The 18,751-nt window shown below is 33.6% G+C and overlaps 1 protein-coding gene across 1 annotated transcript; it reads left to right on the forward strand.

Moving 5' to 3' along the window:
• Positions 1–2,284: 2,284 nt before the first annotated feature.
• On the forward strand, positions 2,285–17,462 carry LOC111055023 (ras suppressor protein 1). The gene is made up of 8 exons (XM_022342167.2): positions 2,285–2,524; positions 4,003–4,053; positions 9,269–9,389; positions 9,785–9,903; positions 11,600–11,682; positions 12,735–12,849; positions 13,730–13,862; positions 14,865–17,462. Exons 1-8 carry the CDS (start codon positions 2,377–2,379, stop codon positions 14,956–14,958), a joined length of 864 nt encoding a protein of 287 aa, XP_022197859.2. The 5' UTR covers positions 2,285–2,376; the 3' UTR covers positions 14,959–17,462.
• Positions 17,463–18,751: the final 1,289 nt, after the last annotated feature.

Genomic DNA, 18,751 nt, shown 5'->3' on the forward strand with positions numbered 1-18,751 from the left:
TTAATTGGTAAGAACATAGAGGCGATTGAATAGTCTATACATTGTCCCCAAGACAGTTAATTGTGTGTTTTTGTGGAGGGGTGAAGCAGGAAGTGCATTACACCACACCCCCCATCCACCCACCAAAGAGTTTGGAATTCCGGCAGCCTGAAAAGTTGCACAAAATCTGGTGTGGTACACTCACACAACTTTCCTCGCTCATTGAACTGTAAGCCTCATTCTTAAACGACAATAATTCAGGGGAACAACATAATGACGATTGGCGGCTACATATTTAAAACTACAATCATACTACTGTATATATAATTATCATTGTTTTCAGAGTACATATTCCTTTGTGTAAATATTGTGAAATTCGATAATTTTTTAAAAGTTGCCAAAACAGCTGTTCTACAGATGAAATATCTCGACTATTTGTGTTCTTTTGAATAATTTGCTCTACCTACCTACTTCATGCACGAGAAGGAGGTTACAAAGTTCAAAGGTGGTTACAAAGATGGGATGGACCCCCTGTTAGTTTCCCAGGAAGGAGACTTATGCCAGTTGTTAGAGCTGATAAATAACAATACAGGGTATGAATTTGAAAAAAATCGGTCAAGTCATTTTTGAGAAAATTGTGATATAAATTTAACAAAATCCATTTTCTCACACAGATAGATATAAATATCTATCCATGGTATGAGCCGTTTTCGAGAAAACCGTGAAAAACCATGGTTTCTTAGTAATTATCTGCCATTTTTCCCGCCATCTTGTAATGAATTTTATTGAATTTCTTATTGGTGGATCCTCATGGTATAAGGACACACACACACACACACACACTCATAGACCAACACCCAAAAATCATGTTGTGAGTAAACAATAATTTTAAAAAAGGGTACTTAGATTTTTATTTTTATTCAAGAGTAGCCCTAACGAAAAAATACCTTTATTTTATTCTTGTAGAGCCAAGGTAATACAAAGAAGTCACCTGTCCCACTTAGCCTTTCCATATCACCATTACATTCTTAATAGGTATTTATGTATTAAGAGCGTAATGCGCGACTTTATCGCTCGCGCAAAACAGTTATCACACGACGTGAAGCAGAGCGTGATAATTTTGCAAGAGCGATAAAGAAGCTTTATGCGCAAATTACATTAAAAAATTTCTACAACTGCACAAACCTTGTTAAAATACTTATAGTCCAGGCAATGAATAATCAAAAAAGGGTATAGAGGGAAATGTTTGGAAGACAATTTTTTAACCCGCAGTTCGTTTAGGGTAGCGAGGAGGTAAACATATCAAAAGTCCCCACCCCTACACCTTGTGCTAAGGGGGTGGGGGTGGTTTAAAGGTACAATTTTTTGGTTTCTCGTATAAAAATCAAAATCTATATATCCTAAGGACTTAACTTAGTCGTGTGATAACTGTTTTGCGCGAGCGATAAAGTCGCGCATTACGCTCTTAATACATAAATACCTATTAAGAATGTAATGGTGATATGGAAAGGCTAAGTGGGACAGGTGTACAAAATGTCCTACAATCGGTAAAAAATTTGACGTTTCCTACTTTTCGAGGTATTCGAGTCTCAAGGTGTAACATTTTTCAAAAAAGCACGTCAGCCTCCAATTTTTTGCTCTTTCTGGCCTCATAATTTTTCAATTATAAATGAAAAACCCCATGATATATTATGAGCTTATAGAGCATTGAATTTTCTTCAATTTTTGACTTTGCAGCTCTATTGAGAATAGTCTAGTTATAGGAGGTGAACATATCAAAAGTCCCCTAGTCACCATTCCTAGGTACCTCTTTTGCTATAGATAGAGGGATGAGGGTGGTATAAAAGTTGCATTTTTACAGTTGGGAATAATGCGCCTGTACCGACGTGAATAGCCGTCTATGTCTATAGTGAGGTCCACGTTATAATGGCAGTAGATAAAGATAGAAAAACAGTATTGCCGATTCTCTGCCTTAAAAATTAATTATACTTCTACATCGTTGAAGACACATTTGGCAACATTGCAGAGCTAGAAAGGGATAGTGCTATCTGCTTTGTGGAATGACAGACAAGGATAGCAACACTAATGTTAATCATATTCTGCCATTATAACGTGGACCTCACTATAGTAGATTTATGTGATATCTTGAATAGTTTTTACGGTGGGCTATACATTAACTTATTCTAATCGTAGTGTTAAAGAGTACGGTATAGTAAAAATTTATTTTGTCAAGTTGGCCTCCTTTATAAAATTAATCAGGTCCAAATATGGTCCTTCAAAACATTTAGGGTTTTGTGCAGGCGTTGTGACTTGGGAAGTGCTGCTACCTACTGAACAACTGTCGAAGCTTTTAGTTGTGATTGTGGTTGTAATAAGGAGAAGCAAGCTGTTATCACGATGAATGATGCTCCAGTCTCTTGTTTACCGACAAACGCCAAAATGTCGAAAGCTAAAAAAGTGATCGACGAAGCAAAGGAAATAAAAAATCCAGAACTTGATCTGGCTGATAAAAATATTTCAAGTTTCGAAGAAATGCCTGGACTATGTGAGTACTAGGTTATTTCCATCTAACATTTCTTTTACCAAATAAGGAAACTTGCTTTTTCAAGTCCTGCTTGTTTGCGTAGGTTACCATAACTTTAATGTTTATATTTTGGAAAGTAGTTTTAATTTTGATAATTATCTACTAATCTAGGATAATTTGGCATAAAATTTTTCAATATGAAGATGCTGAATAAAAATTTTAGACTGAAATGTTACTATTGTACTTGATAGTGTTGATGTTGAACATAACCTTATTCCATCGGGTGGGTAAAACTTAATAGATATTGATATTTTAATTCCCAAAGTTGATAAAGTTGATTCATAATTATTGTTGATAAATTGTCATTTAAATTTTTTGATGACATTAAGAATGTCGCAATGCCACCCATTACAAAGGTAAACTTATCATAAACTATATTTTTTTTGAGGGGATCATTACCTTTGCCTACCAATTTAATTTACTAAATTATTATTGGCTGAGTACCTGCTTATCAATATCAACATTTAAAAAAAAATTGCTGGAAAAAAGAGAAATTTTAACAAGTCCAAGTTTTTAGTACGGTAGCCTACCATAGCTATCTACTGGGTACTAACATTGTAAATGCTTATCTGTGTTAAAAATTATAGGTAGTTCTGAACCAACAAACTCAATTTCAATAATTAGAATGCAAGATTCTCAATTTTTGTAGGATGATCTCTAATATGATTTAAAATCCCTTGAACAGGAGATGACAAATGACAGTCAGCTCATCTCCTGGTCCTGGTGCAGTTATATACTTATATATCAACTGTTAGCATTCATTATCTGTTTTGTGCAATATCGCAATCCATTACTTCTGGAATATTCCACTAAATGTAATTCTTCATATGAGCAACCAATAAAATTAAGTATAAAAACTTCTTTTAAGTTTGGAATAGGTTAGGTTTGCCATGGCAAAAAAATGACGTAAGCGCCATTAAAGACTTTCATGTTAATTAGGTAAATGATCAAACCTTCAGACATCTTGATTTACAATCTCCAATAATAGTGTATAGTAAGTAAGACAACGAATAAATTATACACCTACTTACTTGATACTTGATGTCTTTATCTTTGACGAGCAGGGCTGGATTGACTGCATCACAGGTGGGTCTAGATGATGTCGCCCAAATAGTCCTCGAAATACTCGTTCAGCGAGTAGTACGCTCTGCCGACAAGCCAGGACTTGAGTTTGCTTCTGAAGCTGCTGTCATCCAGGCACTTCACCGCAGCCGGCAGCCTGTTGAACATCTAGTTACAGAGTCATCCAGGATGTTAGTAGTGCTAAAACAGAACTTGAAACAATTCCCTGGTTACATCAGTTCCACATAAGTAATATATCGGCTTTTATAATTGCCGATGTATTTTATGAAGTAAAATTGTCTGTACACAACAAATGCATAATGTTATTAGAGGATGAATTACAAGATAGTAACATGTTACCTATTTCTCTGTTCCAGTTAATATGTTGAATATCACGAGATTGAGCCTGAGCCACAACAAGCTGAGTGGTGAGAGATTTACTTACAAACAATATCCAATCAATACTACAGTCACGGTCTCACAAGTTGATTCCTAAACTGATTGAGCCCTTTCACCTCCCACAACATTAAGATACTACTATAACATTGATCAACCAGATGAATTTTTCTATAGTGAGGTCTACGTTATAATAACAGTGGAGAAAGATAGGGGAACAGCGTTGCCGATTCTCTGCCTTGGAAGATAGTTGATACTATATTCTGAGAGGTATTACCTACTATTAACATGAAGAGGGAAAACCAGTTTCTCTTTCCGCAGTTTGTAGCATGGATAGAGCAGTGCAGTGTAGTAAGCATGCTGCGCGCAATATTGGATTCTGAGACAAAAGTAGGGAGAATGCTGTTAGGTAGTGTGAGAGATTAGTGAAGGAAAGAGTATCGGGCCTCTCTGTCTTCGAGTGTACGCCTCCTTCTCTGGAAGTAGCATCATAGCATGTCGAAAAATCCTCTCACTGGTCCTTCTTTCCGAAACGCTCGCGACCCCTTATGGGCGCCTACGTATACAATTAGGAACCACGAGTATTTTTCCTGGTCTATAGACGAGATAGAGGATACGTCCAGGCTTGCCCAGTCCACGTACCGCCGGAACTGTAAAGTGGTGGTTCCACTCAATACAGGCTAAACTCCTCCGTGATTCTCGCCTAACGACATGGCAGTGCCGCCGAGTAGTAGATCGTATGATACACCTCACAGGATATGCTCAACGCAGGTGCCCACTTGGAGATGTGACGATAACGCGTGGTGTCGCGTCCAGAACCATGTCTTCGAGTGAGAGCCATGTTAAAAGTAATCTCTCGGACTAAAGTATATCTATTGTAATAACAACTGTTGATTCTTGTTTAAAATTCATCAATTATATTTTATTCGTCAAGAAAATATATTTTTAAATTATTTAATAATTAACTTATAAAATTTAAATCCAATATTTTTTTAATTAATTATATTTCTACATTGTTAAAAACGATCTGGCAGCATTTCGGAGCTAGAAAAGGATAGCGCTATCTGCTTTGTCAAATGATAGAAAAGGTTAGCAATACCAATGTTCATCAAATACTGTTGTTATAACGTGGCCCTCATTATAGCAATTTGGGTCAGTCAGCTTTGCAAGCCCAAATTTTTAATTAGGAATACAAGGGCATGTATTCCTATACAGGCAGGCATGTGCATATTGAGTCAGGCATGTGCAATTGGCTCCCTTCAAACTCCGCCCGCCTTTGTACCGAAAAACCAGCGATCAACTTGTCAGACCATACCTGTGAAATAGTACATATTTTTACTACTTATTATTCCAGTCAACGAGGGGTTATAGAGGGAAATGTTTGAAAGACAATTTTTGAGCCCACATCCCTGTCTATAGTTTGGGTAAAATAAGTTGAGACTTGGCCCTCCATCCGAAGAAATTACAGGGTTGCCAATTCGTGTAAAACTGCAACTTTTTCAAATTTCCGATTCAACGTCAGAATCGGATGTAGAATATCATCTCCGATATCCTATTAGTAATAAAAAAGTTTCAGGGTTGAAGGATTAAAAGAAAATTTAACTTTTATGATAAAATTGGAAACATCGCGAAAATTTGTTTTTATTTTGAATATAATTTCTCTCAGAATCATGGGGCGTCGTAATGCGTAATAATTTTTATATCAAATTAACGGGGAGAATGTCTCCTTTCTATTGAAGTCTGGATTATTTTTATCCGACTTATAGTTATTTTTTAATTAATGAATATGTTCGTCAATGTCGAGGCATTTCGAGCAGAAAAGATGGAATTTCGACATGCTAGAAACTTTTTTGTTTCAAAAGATAAGTAGTTGGTGAAAGCGAGAAAGTTTCTCAGAAATAATTGAAATTATTTTTCCAATTGGCAAAAGTAGTCGGAAGAGCGTATTTTTGTCTCCAAGGAATTTTAAAGGTAGGAGAGCGGTTGCATGGTATGCATTGTGTACCAAATTGTATGCTGAAGGCTGGCAATTTACAAGATATTTGAATTATTTCAAACGCAAGCAGCTGATTGCCTCTAGAAAAGCTGTAATGAAACACTGCTTGGATTATTCGAGGCGAGGTTGTCGTATTCACTATTTATAATCATGTGGCTTGCAGTTACTGAATTTTTCAATCGTTCTGTTTTTTTTTTTTTTTTTTTTTTTTGATCACAGCTATTGATAGCATGGTGGCATACCATTCAGCCGCTATCCTTGACTTTGAAACTCCTGAGAGGCCAAAATACGCACTTCCGAGTACGTTTGACAGTTGGAAAAATAATTTCAATTATTTCTGAGAAACTTTCTCGCTTTCATCACTTATCTTTTGAAACAAAACAGTTTCTAGCATGTCAAAAATTTCATGTTTTCTGCTCGAAATGTCTCGACATTGACGAACTTAATCTTTTAAAAAATAATTATAAGTCGGATAAAAATTATCCAGACTTCTATAGAAAGGAGACATTCTCCCCGTTAATTTGATATAAAATTATTGCGCATTACGACGCCCCATGATCCTGAGAGAAGTGATATTCAAAAGAAAAACAAACCTTCGCGATGTTTCCAATTTTATCATAAAAGTTAAATTTCCTTTTAATCCTTCAACCCTGAAGCTTTTTTGGTACTACAAGGATATCGGGGATGATAGGCCTACTCTACATCCAATTCTGACGCTAAATTGGAAATTCGAGAAAGTTGCAATTTTATACGATTTGGCAACCCTGTAATTTCTTCGGATTGAGGGCCAAGTCTCAACTTATTTTACGCAAACTATAGGTGAACATCAAACATATCACTTTGCTAACGGGGTGGGGGTGGTTTGTAGTTTACAATTTTTGTTTTTCGCATTCATCTCGAAATCAATGCGTCTTATGAACATGACTATTCCATGCAAAATATGGGTTTCACCCCGACAGACAACTTGTCCCCCGGTCAGGATGTCACCTCTGAAACCCGTTCTTGGAGGTGACCGGTTGACGCCAACAACTTGTCTCCTCTCTAAGGAGGTGACATGCTGACGGGGGGACAAGTTGATGCGAGCGATCAGGTGATACTCTGTCGTGCACGGCAACGACAGGATGTCACCTAAGATTCCAGTGGGAGTCATGCAGAAGAATTGCCAAGAGTAATGTTCTCATTCAATTTCAAAGTTTGAAAGGGGTACGCAACTTGGCACTACTTGGGACTACTGAGTCTACTTGGCACCCACTAACTGGAGATTAATACAAGAAAAAACATCCAATTAGACTAGAATTGTGAGAAATTTTTTTCTCTTTAAGCTTATTTGTCTGAAATTCAAATTCAACCATTCCGTTTAATTGAAAAGTGGCTTAAACTTGGATTTCTTGAAATCTTCAGCGTCTCAAAACCCACGTAGTTAACTAACTACAAGACAAATCATCACTAAAGAAAGCAATAAACTGTACAATTCAATAATGAAATTATTCTACATAATGAAACATTAGGAACTACTTACCTAAAAGAGCAAGCTCAAGCTTGGGAACGAGATTAGCTGGAAAATTAAGATTATTGTACATTGAAAAACGTATGACTTGACCGTTATGGATGTCTTGATTTGAGCTATTGAAAAACGGAAACAAGATATAAATTATGAGGCGAAAATTCTCTGGCTTTCTATTGGAATGACTTCCTAATCGATGGATATATGATAAAATGTGATAGGACATTAATTATAATATGATACAACCTGGTATTTAAGAAGGTGATATGCTGACAGTGTGACCAATTGACGCAAGCGAGCCAGGTGATACTCTGTCGTGTACGGTTCCGACAGGATGGAACCTGCTATTCCAGTAGGTGACATGCTGACGGGGGAACAAGTTCATAGTGGCGATATATTTTCGCTAGAGGATAAGCTGTCGCCTGTGCTCAAAATTTCGAGGTGACAAGCAGACGGGGTGACACCTTGTCGCATAACCCAAAATTACAGCCAACCATATAAATTGTCACACATTAAGTAGGTGATATCTCAAAAACTATAAAAGACATACAGAACATTGACAAATGAAAGTTGTAGGGAATTTTGTAAGCTGTACTTTTGTATAGAGTAGTCATGTACGTGAGACGCATAGTATTTGAGATATATGTGTAAAAGAAACAATGGTACTTTAAACCACCTCCATTCCCTTAGCACAGTGGGTTTTGGATAGGGATGGGGACTTTTGATATGTTCACCTCCAGAACGAGTCAGTCGCGGTGAAGATCGATGCCACTTTAGCTGTGCAATGCCACCAATATTAATATATTGTAACACCAATATTAATGAAATACTGTCATTATGACGTGGACCTCACCACAGTCATTGATTTAGATGTAGCCAGCTGTAATCTACTTATTATTGCCCTGATCGTTCTGTTCGTACCCTTACTACTCTAAACAGAGCTGCGGGATCAAAAATTGTCTTCCAAACATTTCCCTCTTTACCCTTGACCATTGATTGCCCGGACTATTATACCTATTATTATATAGATATATATTATTATGTTGTAGGTTTGCACCAAACTTGATCAATCTTAATCTGGGATCTGCTGATTCAAGACTACCTGGTGCAACCCAATATGGAGATTTCTTGCATGTAAATATTCTCTTATTGTAGACAAATCGGCAATCGTATTGCATTTTAAAAGTATTTTTATATTGAGTTGACGCCGTGTCAAAACGTCGTTTTAAAATGATAATAGTTTTAGATGGGAGACCATTCGTTAGCCATCACTATATTTTATTCAAAGCAACAATTAATGTCAAGCAAAAATTACAATTGATTCTCATTTTATCCTGATGAAATTGCACTTACAAGACACCTTAACAGACAAATACCATGCTAAACTTGATACTTTTTCTTTGTTCCAATATTTTATGTTTGTATACATGGTGTAAATTGAATACATAGTATGCAAGGTAACAAATGAGACTGATGGTTTAACATAAACCAAGTGAGAGCATTCATTTCATAGATTAGTTCACCACACCACAGAATACAGTAGCTTATGTTGTTTTCTGTGCCCATACCTTCTATAAAAAATCATTTCTAAATATTTTTGACTTTTCAATTAAAAATGAGGCGTATATATTTAACTTTTTGTAGTTTTTTATCTGGGTAATCATAATGTAAATATTTTTCTCTCAAACTGTTCAATTCAACTGTAAAAAAACTTAATATTGTTCTTCAACTTGTCAATTTTTTGCAGTTGTTCCACCTGGGTTGGCTAATCTGGTGAATTTGGAAATTCTAAATCTATTTAATAACCAGATTGAAGAACTACCTGTCTCACTTTCATCAATGCCGAAGCTCAGGATATTCAATGTTGGGTAACAATCATTGTTTCATTGAGGTGTTCAAATAATTATAGTTTGGTGGGAAATTTGCAAACGAAGTTCCACATAAATGCATCTTACACAATGCATAAATAAATAAGTAGTTTTAATTCCTATTTTAAGTCTATAATAAAAGGTCCAGATATATAATACAAATGAGAATGTATCTATGTAGGCTAATACAATGTATTATGGAATGTAACTATTTTTCAGTAAAACATTTTTAGAAGTACATATTAATTCTCAATTAGATTATGGTAGTTACTTATACATCTGTCCATAAAGCTATAAAAATGAAACAATTTGACTTTTCAATATAATAAATGTAGTTGCCTATATTACTACAGATTTACGTATGAACCAATTGAATGTATGAACCGTATTTTCAGCATGAACCGATTGAATTCATTGCCACGAGGTTTTGGAGCCTTTCCTGTTCTTGAAGTTCTCGATCTAACTTACAACAATCTGAACGAGAATAGTCTCCCTGGAAACTTTTTTATGCTGGGTAAGTAAACTGATAGCTTAGATGAGAGTGTTTCAAATGGGTAATAACTATCATAGTTTGGAATAATTTCGAAAGAGTGTAAGATAATAATCCCGAGAGGAACTCCAAGAGTGGATTGTGTATCCAAAACTTCTTGTATTGTTGTTATTATCAAAATTAGAAAAGTTACCTAGATGTAAATCGAGAATTAATTTTCATAATTTATTAGAGTGCACGTTTAAATTCAGATTTACAAATTGATAATCTAGGGTGCTATCTGGTACACACAGTCTCCGACCTAGACAACTATCAAGTAAAACAGATAAAGTTAATCATTATCTACTAGTCCCCCTCCAAGTGCAGTCGCTGTGCTTTGTGGATTAAAAAATTGTTCAAATTCATAATATTGTGTTCTGTGTCAATGTTTGTTTACTACTGAAATTCACGTATTAGTCCGGGCGCAAATGTCATGAAAAATGCACTCTGTGGTCATTTTTGGGTAACAGCCGTGGAAGATGTCTCAATTTCTTCGTTAGGTCTAGCTTCTAGCATAATAAGGATCGTGATGATGATAAGTCGAAATCACAGGTAAACACCTCGAAAACAAGATGGCCTCCAAAATTTTCAGGGTTTTGTTATATCGCTTGTAACTGTTCAAGATATTCAACCGTTTTTTGAACGAAAATATTTTAAAAATCTTTCTCTGCAAATTTTGTTTTATAAAATTTCCCTCTAAAACGCATATTTCATTAATTATAACCTTCAAAAGCCCAAAAAATGTTTTCTAAATGTTTCCAAATTTCTTTCCATTATAGCTTTTTTTTTGTGCAGGAATACAGAGAAATTTCAAATCTATGAAATTTAGATCGGCTCTTCAGCTTTAAACTATATATATTCATGTGCTATACATCAAAAAATGTGTTCTCCAGCGCCCTCCAAAGAAAACCCCGCATGATTTCTGGTGCGTTTTTCCATACGCATGAGGTAACATGCTAGAACTATAAAATCGATTTTTCATGTCTACCACAAATAGATACTTGAAAATGGCCTCAATCTCTTCGTTCGTTTCTTCATTCGCTGTTACTTTTCAAATACCAATTTTCCGAAAGTGTATTCTCTAGTACTTTTGTATGGAATTGGAGTTGGCAAAACCATCTTCCTATTAGCAAAACCTCTCCAACTCAGCCCATCTACTTCTCGTAATCCATACAATCCAGTATATTTCTATACAAGCCGAATAAGAATATTGATCATGGAAACAACAAAAATATTCGTCATCATTGAAAAATTAAAGATGGCAGTTATTATGGACAGTTCAAAAAACGGTTGAATATCTTGAATGGTTATTAAAGTACAAGCGATACAGCAAAACCCTAAAAATTTTGGCGGCCATCTTGTTTGCCTGTGATTTCGACTTATCATCATCACGATCCTTATTATGCTAGACCTAACATAGAAATTGATACATCTTCCACGGGCTGTTACCCAACGATGACCACGGAATGACATTTGCGCCCGGACTATATTAATAAAACTACTATGTTCCATGTGGCTTTATAAGATGCTACCGATGAAAACTATTCTATTGACTCATTTAGAATTGAACTGACTATACTGAACATTGATCACAGTTTTTGTTTTTTTTTTTCACAAGTACTGAAAGATATAAACTATCTTCAGATCTCTTTCTGAGCCTGATGGAGAATATTTTTTACAGAAACTCTTCGTGCTCTCTACCTGGGTGATAATGACTTTGAAATTCTCCCCGCTGAAATTGGCCAATTGAAAAACTTGCAGATTGTGAGTATTCTAAATATATTTTTTCTACAATAGTTCATTTATTATTTACAGATTTTAGTGGGACTACAAAATTATATATGGCACCGTTTATATCATTATGCCGTTTTTTAGAATTGCTGCAATTTTCGAAGAACATTTCCACAGTAATTGATGAGGCCAATATTAATTGACAGATTCTGTATCTTTTGAAGTGTATTTAAATGGATTGAATGGTTCACTTATTACGCAAACCTAATTTCTGAAACATAAATGCGGCACGAAATTTTGTTTACCAGAGGAGGCTATGTTTGTGTCCGCAACAAATAACCTTTTGTGAGATGCGTAGAATGCCATCATGCTAGAAGATTTTCCCCTTTACAAAGGTCCAAGTTCTATAGAACTTCAATAACCAGATAGAGTATTGGTCACTCAATGGTTTTCAAGTTTCATTTCGTGTCCTGTGTCCATATATCTTTATAAGGTTTTCTACTCTGATGAGTCATACTTTCATTTATGATTTTGGAGTTCAGAAACCCTACAAATTGTTCATAAGATCCCATTACATTCACAAAAAGTCCGAGTTTGATGTGCAGTTACACGCAAAAGAACAGTAGACCCAAATAACAGTAAAAATTGACAAACATGATCATAGAGTTGATGAACGAGACTCGTGGCTGCAGCCGCGCACCCGGCGAATAGCACAGTTATGATGTAAGAGATCTTTGGCTAACACGTCATATCACGAATATTTTGTCCTACTAGATCCTCAGACTTGCCTTTGCCATAACGTTTTTTCTTTGAGAACATCTGGAAAAAAACATCTCCAAAACAACCCTCACAGAATCGACCAACTGAAGCGACAAGTCGAAGATTAAATCCAGCATAAGTGTAATAACCATCAAGAAGGTAGCAACTGAAATTAAGAACGTGTTTTTATTGTGATTTACTTTTTATTTTTTAGAACTATTGCTACTTGGTTGTGTAGTAAATGGTCCACTCTATATTAGATAAATTAATTGGATTTATCAAAAGATTTGTTTTTGTATTCATATTAATAAATTTTACATTTTCAGCTTGTTTTACGCGAAAACGATCTTATTGAGCTTCCTGCTGAAATAAGTCAACTTACCAGACTGAGAGAACTGCATATTCAAGCCAATAGGCTGACAATCTTACCTCCAGAAATTGGTAAGTTTCTTTTGTGATAAAGATTTTGAAAAAAATAGTTATTTTAATTTTATAAAATTATGATCTCAGTAGTCTATCATTTAGAATTATTCTCTGTATTGGTCTCTTTAATATAAATATCAGTTTCCTGTTATCCTATGATATAGACAGTTTCTTCAATATTCACATTAACAAGTTGAAGAGTGCGATAGTAATGTACTCTTAACTTTTTTTCTAACTTTGTTCATTACCAAAGGTTTTTGACCAAGTCACTCCCGTGTTATTGGATGTGCACGTTAAACTTTCGGTCCTGGCTGAAGTATGACAGTCGTAGGGCCCATTGAAGGCTTAAATCTTTTAAAATATCTTCTTAAAAATTGTTTAATAGTATATTCAGGCGAGGTGGAACTTCCTTCGGGGACTCTCTACCAATAAAAGAACCTGTTCAAGCACAAGTTAACAAATTTAAAGTACAATTCAGATTTTATTTAAAGAAATTGATTAAAATTGGAGTTATATATTAGTGTTTAACACTGGATATTAATTGTTATTTTATCTTCGCCTATCTTATTTTACATTGTGTTACTTGATCTGCAACGCCGCAGTGTAGGTCTAGAATCTAATACATGATTGGTGAAAAAGATTTAAAAAAATACCAGCTGATCTTTTTCAACAATCATGTATTAGATTCTTGGCCTACACTGCGACGTTGCAATATTGTAGGCCTGGGCCTTGTATTAGAGGTGGCCATGATAGCGCGCGTAAGCGATTAATTTACTCGTATAAATAATACGCAAAATATATAAATTATTGAGAAAGTAACAACAGGCACAATAATTTTCATTGATGTACTATTTGAGATGAAACGAACCTTACTCATAGAATGTTGATGAATTCACAGGTAATCTGGATTTGGTTGGTAACAAATCAGTATTCAGAATGGATTTCAATCCGTGGGTTACTCCGATAAGTGACCAGCTCCAGGTGGGAGTTTCTCATGTAATGGACTACATACGCACGGAAACCTACCGATAGTAAGTCAATACGTGCACATAATGTAGTATTAATACTATATATTCCACCTATATTGAAGTTTTTAGATATGCGATTTTTGTATCTCAACAGGGGTTTCGTCTTCTCGTCCAATGTCCGAGAAATTGCATTCAGGGCCGGTGAAAGCGATTTCAGTACCCTTGGAAAACGTTAAATAAATACAACTGAAAAGATTTTATATTTTTAAAATTTAATACTTTTCCTCGAAGTAAATACATAAAAGTACAACATCCCAATATAAAACAATCTTTTATAAATATAAAAATATTTGTCCACTTTGAAAATGCTTGACCCGTGTATGCCAGAGCCGACATTTTTTGCTTTTCATCTCTTATCATGATGTTCCTTCCCTATCTTTATTTATTATTCTATTGAGAAGGCATAAGCTTTCTTGTATAATTATTCTATATTTTGATTTGTATCCAAACATAGAAAAATTGAATAATTATTTATTATTTTATTCAAAATTACGTGGATAATTTTTATAACAGTTGAAAATTTACAGCAGAAAAAAGTGAGTTTTTTATTATTATTATTATTATAGATAGATTATACATGGAGAGAGCATAAGCTTTCTAGTATGATTATTTTATGTCATTAAATTGTTTTAGTGCAGACAAATTTCTCAATAGTTCGTTCACAGCTCTTTTATATTAATAATAAATAATTAATCATTAATTAAATTATATCTATTAGTTTAATATTCATTTTTATTTGCATTTCACAAATTTATATAAATACACCTAAGCAAAAATGTTGATACATTCAGAGGATATGATGACTTCTGTTGAAAACTGTATGGCATTTGAATATAAACATTTCTCTGATGACATTTTATTTTGTTTCCGTCTTTAGAGTGGGTGGTACTAGGGTAGAGATGCAAATTGGTTTATGTTGTAGTTTGTTTCTTATGTTGTGGTGTATGTTGTTTATTAATGGTCTATTTCGTTCAACTATTTATAGTGTATTTTGTATTTTCGCAGTTTGTACAGTCGTCAAATGGCTGCTCGTGGACCTCCCCCACCAAAATTGAATGACAAAACCAGGAAAATATCACGCCTTCGTCAGCAAAGTTAAACTTCATGAAGCGCCTTCATTAATATACACCATTAATTAATATATTAACGTACTAAACCAGGAATAATAGCCTATTCATGGGTTGCTTTAAAATAGCCTGAACTCTCGAAAAATATAAGGAAAAGAGGTTTCTTTCCTAATGGAAACACTTCCCTTGTATTACTGCATTAATTAATCAAGTCATAAAATAACAACTGCTTGAAAGATAGCATAGACTGTTATGTGAGATGTGACAAACTATTATGTTGCTGACTGCCAATTACTAGAATTTTCAAAGCTATTAAAGATATTCAAAGCTGTCAAGGACTATTAAAAACACGATAATCCTCATGAATATAGATACCATTTTTATTGTTATTATTCATCATAAATTAGTTTTAACATAGGCTACTATATTTTATAGAATTATTAGCATTCTTAATAAAATAATAACTATTATTATTTCTCTTCTAGAAGTGTTTATGCTTCTAGGAGTAGAAGCATAAATTTGAATAACTCAATATATGATTTTATCTGAAAACGCTTCAAGAGTTTTGTATGATAGGCTATATAATAACTATAAGCAATGAAACATTGTCCTGCCAGTAGATACTATATGTCTAATTATAAACGTTTTCCGATGCCAATAATGTTATTCAATAAATTTGTTGTCAAAAGTTGTACATAGACCTGGAAAGTTGCGATTCTATGTAAAGCATTTTATTAACTTAGTACATAATGTAGAGTAATCTTTAATATTTATTTTTGTTGTATTTTGTATGTATATTTTTTATAGATTATTAACATATACAGTATGTTAAAGTGCCTTCTAGTATTAAACACAACTTACTAAACCAAATTGTTGTTTAATTATGGCTTTTTTGGCTAGAATAATCAAGTGAAAGAAGCGTTGTCATATAGACAAGGTTGTCAGTGTACTTTTGGCCTTCCAAAACCTTTTTGAAACTCAACAAAAAAGTAGATCAGTTGATAAGAGTAGATACGTTACCAGAAAATTTCAATTTTTTTATATATTATATAAAATTTACGGGATTTGAGAGTACTCAATTGATTTGGAACATTCAGCGGCAAACTTATTTTGATCAGTCTGAAATGCTTCTTCATATTCATTCATCCCCAAAATCAACTCAAGTTAAAATATTGTTCATAAAGGATAATTATTGTTCTTTTTCATTCGGGAATTTGATTGACGCTCATAACGTAGCAAAAAATTATTATAGAATATTCCATGAGCATTCCCATTCATGAATTGATTGTACCATAGCCACCTCTAATACACCTGTAAGAGGTGGCTATGATTGTACTCATCCTATAGTTTTGATGGTACCAATACAGGTGATAGATATTACCAATAAAGATATTGATTGAATGTTGTCCTAAGCAACCAAGATGGTAAACATAAAAATTGGCATTTTTCAAGTTAGTATCATTTTTAGTGAAGTGGAATTAATCCCAGTGTCTACTACTTCATACGGTTATTATTACTCAAAAACTACTTTTACCATTATTTTTGACGAGTCATACTTTGATGAAAAGGTTTTCCAATAAAATTTCTTAGTCTTAATATTAGAGATTTAGATAGATAGAGATTTATAATAAGTCTTAATAAGATCAAGAATTGTTACTCATTAATAAAGTATCAAATCATTATCTAATACCTCGGAATTTTGTTCAATGGATGAATTCGGCATTCGGCTCTATAGCAGTCTAAATATGAAATGGTTTTTACTATCTATCTCTACTAAGGTCATCTACTATTGCCACTATCAACCTTCAAAGGTAGATAAGGAAAGGGTTCGAAGGTAGGGAATAAAATGCATTATAAAGTCAACAGGAAGTTTATTGTGTAATTATAAAATTAATTCACAAAATATTGCTTCACACTATTAGGATAAAGTGAGCTAGAAAAATAAATTCTTGCTTTCTTATAAATATAAATATTGATAAAAATTCGTCATATCACGGAGGCACTGGCAGGGATTTGCTCACAAATTATAGGAACTGCACTTTAAATTGTACAGTTGTCATGTACTGTATTTCTATATTGGACGGATAATAATAATAATTCAATTTCGCTGTGCTCAGTTATAATAATTATTTGAGACATCTGATTGAAACTTACATTTACATTATCAGTGATTAATAATGAAACAAGGAAACTTAACTGTTTTCTTTGTTCCATGTGATAAATTGATCAAAAGCTATCACATAATTTTATAATTAGATGTTATAAGTAAATGAATACTAGTAATTATTTACAATATTGACATTTTTTACAATCTTATTTATTTCTAATAATAAGTTAGACTATATTATTTTTGTTCTTGATGACATTATTCTATTATTTCCACGCCTCCATTTCGTTCAACAAAAGTTTATAATTATTATACTAGATAATGCAGGAATGAACCAAAGGCTTTGAATCTCTTAATATTTCTATTGATATTCAATATCAAATTGAGAACTTTGAAAATTTACATTTCAGAAACATGAATAAGATGAAAGAATAATGCACATTCAAATGAAATATAAGTACTATGACTTTATATGAATGCATTTTTGTGAAGATACTTCTCGATAATAAATAGATTATTTAACAATATTTAGAATACTCCAATCATACAAAATACTTGAAAATAAATAATAATGAGATGTTTCTTGCTGGAATAATCCAGATACTATTCGACAGACTGCAGTTCCTAGCGAATCCAAATCTGTTGTTGAATTCCAGAATCTTTGGTATACTAGCAGTAAGAAAACATACAAGAAAACGTTCAAATTTTAATGGTTGGAGAAATTTCATAAAATGAAGGAATTGGATTGTAAAGATTTGTGGCTCTTGAAGATTTACTTTAAAATTGTCATTACGATGATTGGAGAATAATTAATTTATTTCATACATTTATTACTCTATTTTAACACGTAGATTTTTAATAATTGAAAGTTGAAATTATGTAAATTTGTTTCAACAATGATGATCGAAACTCTTCAAATTTAAGTAAGGGAGTATTTCCTAAAAACTGATTTTAGTTAATAATGGTAATGAGCAATCTTGCTAGGCCAACCATCAACGTAACGTTTCACTGGTCATTTTTGACTAACAGGCAAACGGAATTCTGAATCCGCTGACTTGTAAAAGCACACACCGATCTCCACCTCAACTTCCTCCCGACTCCGCACCGAAAATGTAGGGTTCAACTCATCAGACCACAACTATTCATATATTCTGCATTAAAAACGCCAAATTGACAAAAAATGTAGACTAAAGAAGAAAACAAATATAATGAATAATAACAGATTGGAAGACTTCTATGGAGAACAAGAAAAGCTAAAAATCAAGTGTAAGAAACTGGTATGTATAAAATTGTGAGAAAAAGTTCATAAATCCTATGAATTTTCGTTTTCAAATTTCTGGAAAATTATATTGTACAATAATCTCTAATTTTCTTATTAGAATAATTATTATAAACGAATTTTCTGACACGTGACGATGATAATAGAATAAGCAAATGGAAGTTCATAACCTCACTGTAATTACGATAAATGCATTACATTATTATCTATGATTTTTTTCCTTAAATATATGAATCCTATTTTTCTGATTTGTCAGATGAAAATCCAACAAGAATTACAATAAAAATTTCATCATTTCAGGTACATAAGAAGGCACAATTACTACACACTGTAAATTGCTAGTTGGAACAATAACTACACTGCAAATGTAGTTCCTAAGGCCCATGTTATACGTGCGCTGATAACGCGGCGTTTTTAGCGTCGGGTTAACAGGGCAATG

The sequence above is a fragment of the Nilaparvata lugens genome, chromosome 1 (assembly GCF_014356525.2).
Source record: "Nilaparvata lugens isolate BPH chromosome 1, ASM1435652v1, whole genome shotgun sequence".
Taxonomy (NCBI): Eukaryota; Metazoa; Arthropoda; class Insecta; order Hemiptera; family Delphacidae; genus Nilaparvata; species Nilaparvata lugens.

What these genes read in the sequence shown, in the direction of transcription:
- LOC111055023 (XM_022342167.2), top strand. Translation starts at nt 2,377, where the DNA reads ATGAATGATGCTCCAGTCTCTTGTTTACCGACAAACGCCAAAATGTCG. An exon ending in CGAAGAAATGCCTGGACTAT is followed by an intron (nt 2,525 to 4,002) that starts GTGAGTACTAGG and finishes TCTCTGTTCCAG; the next exon opens with TTAATATGTTGAATATCACG. An exon ending in CGCACGGAAACCTACCGATA is followed by an intron (nt 13,863 to 14,864) that starts GTAAGTCAATAC and finishes GTATTTTCGCAG; the next exon opens with TTTGTACAGTCGTCAAATGG.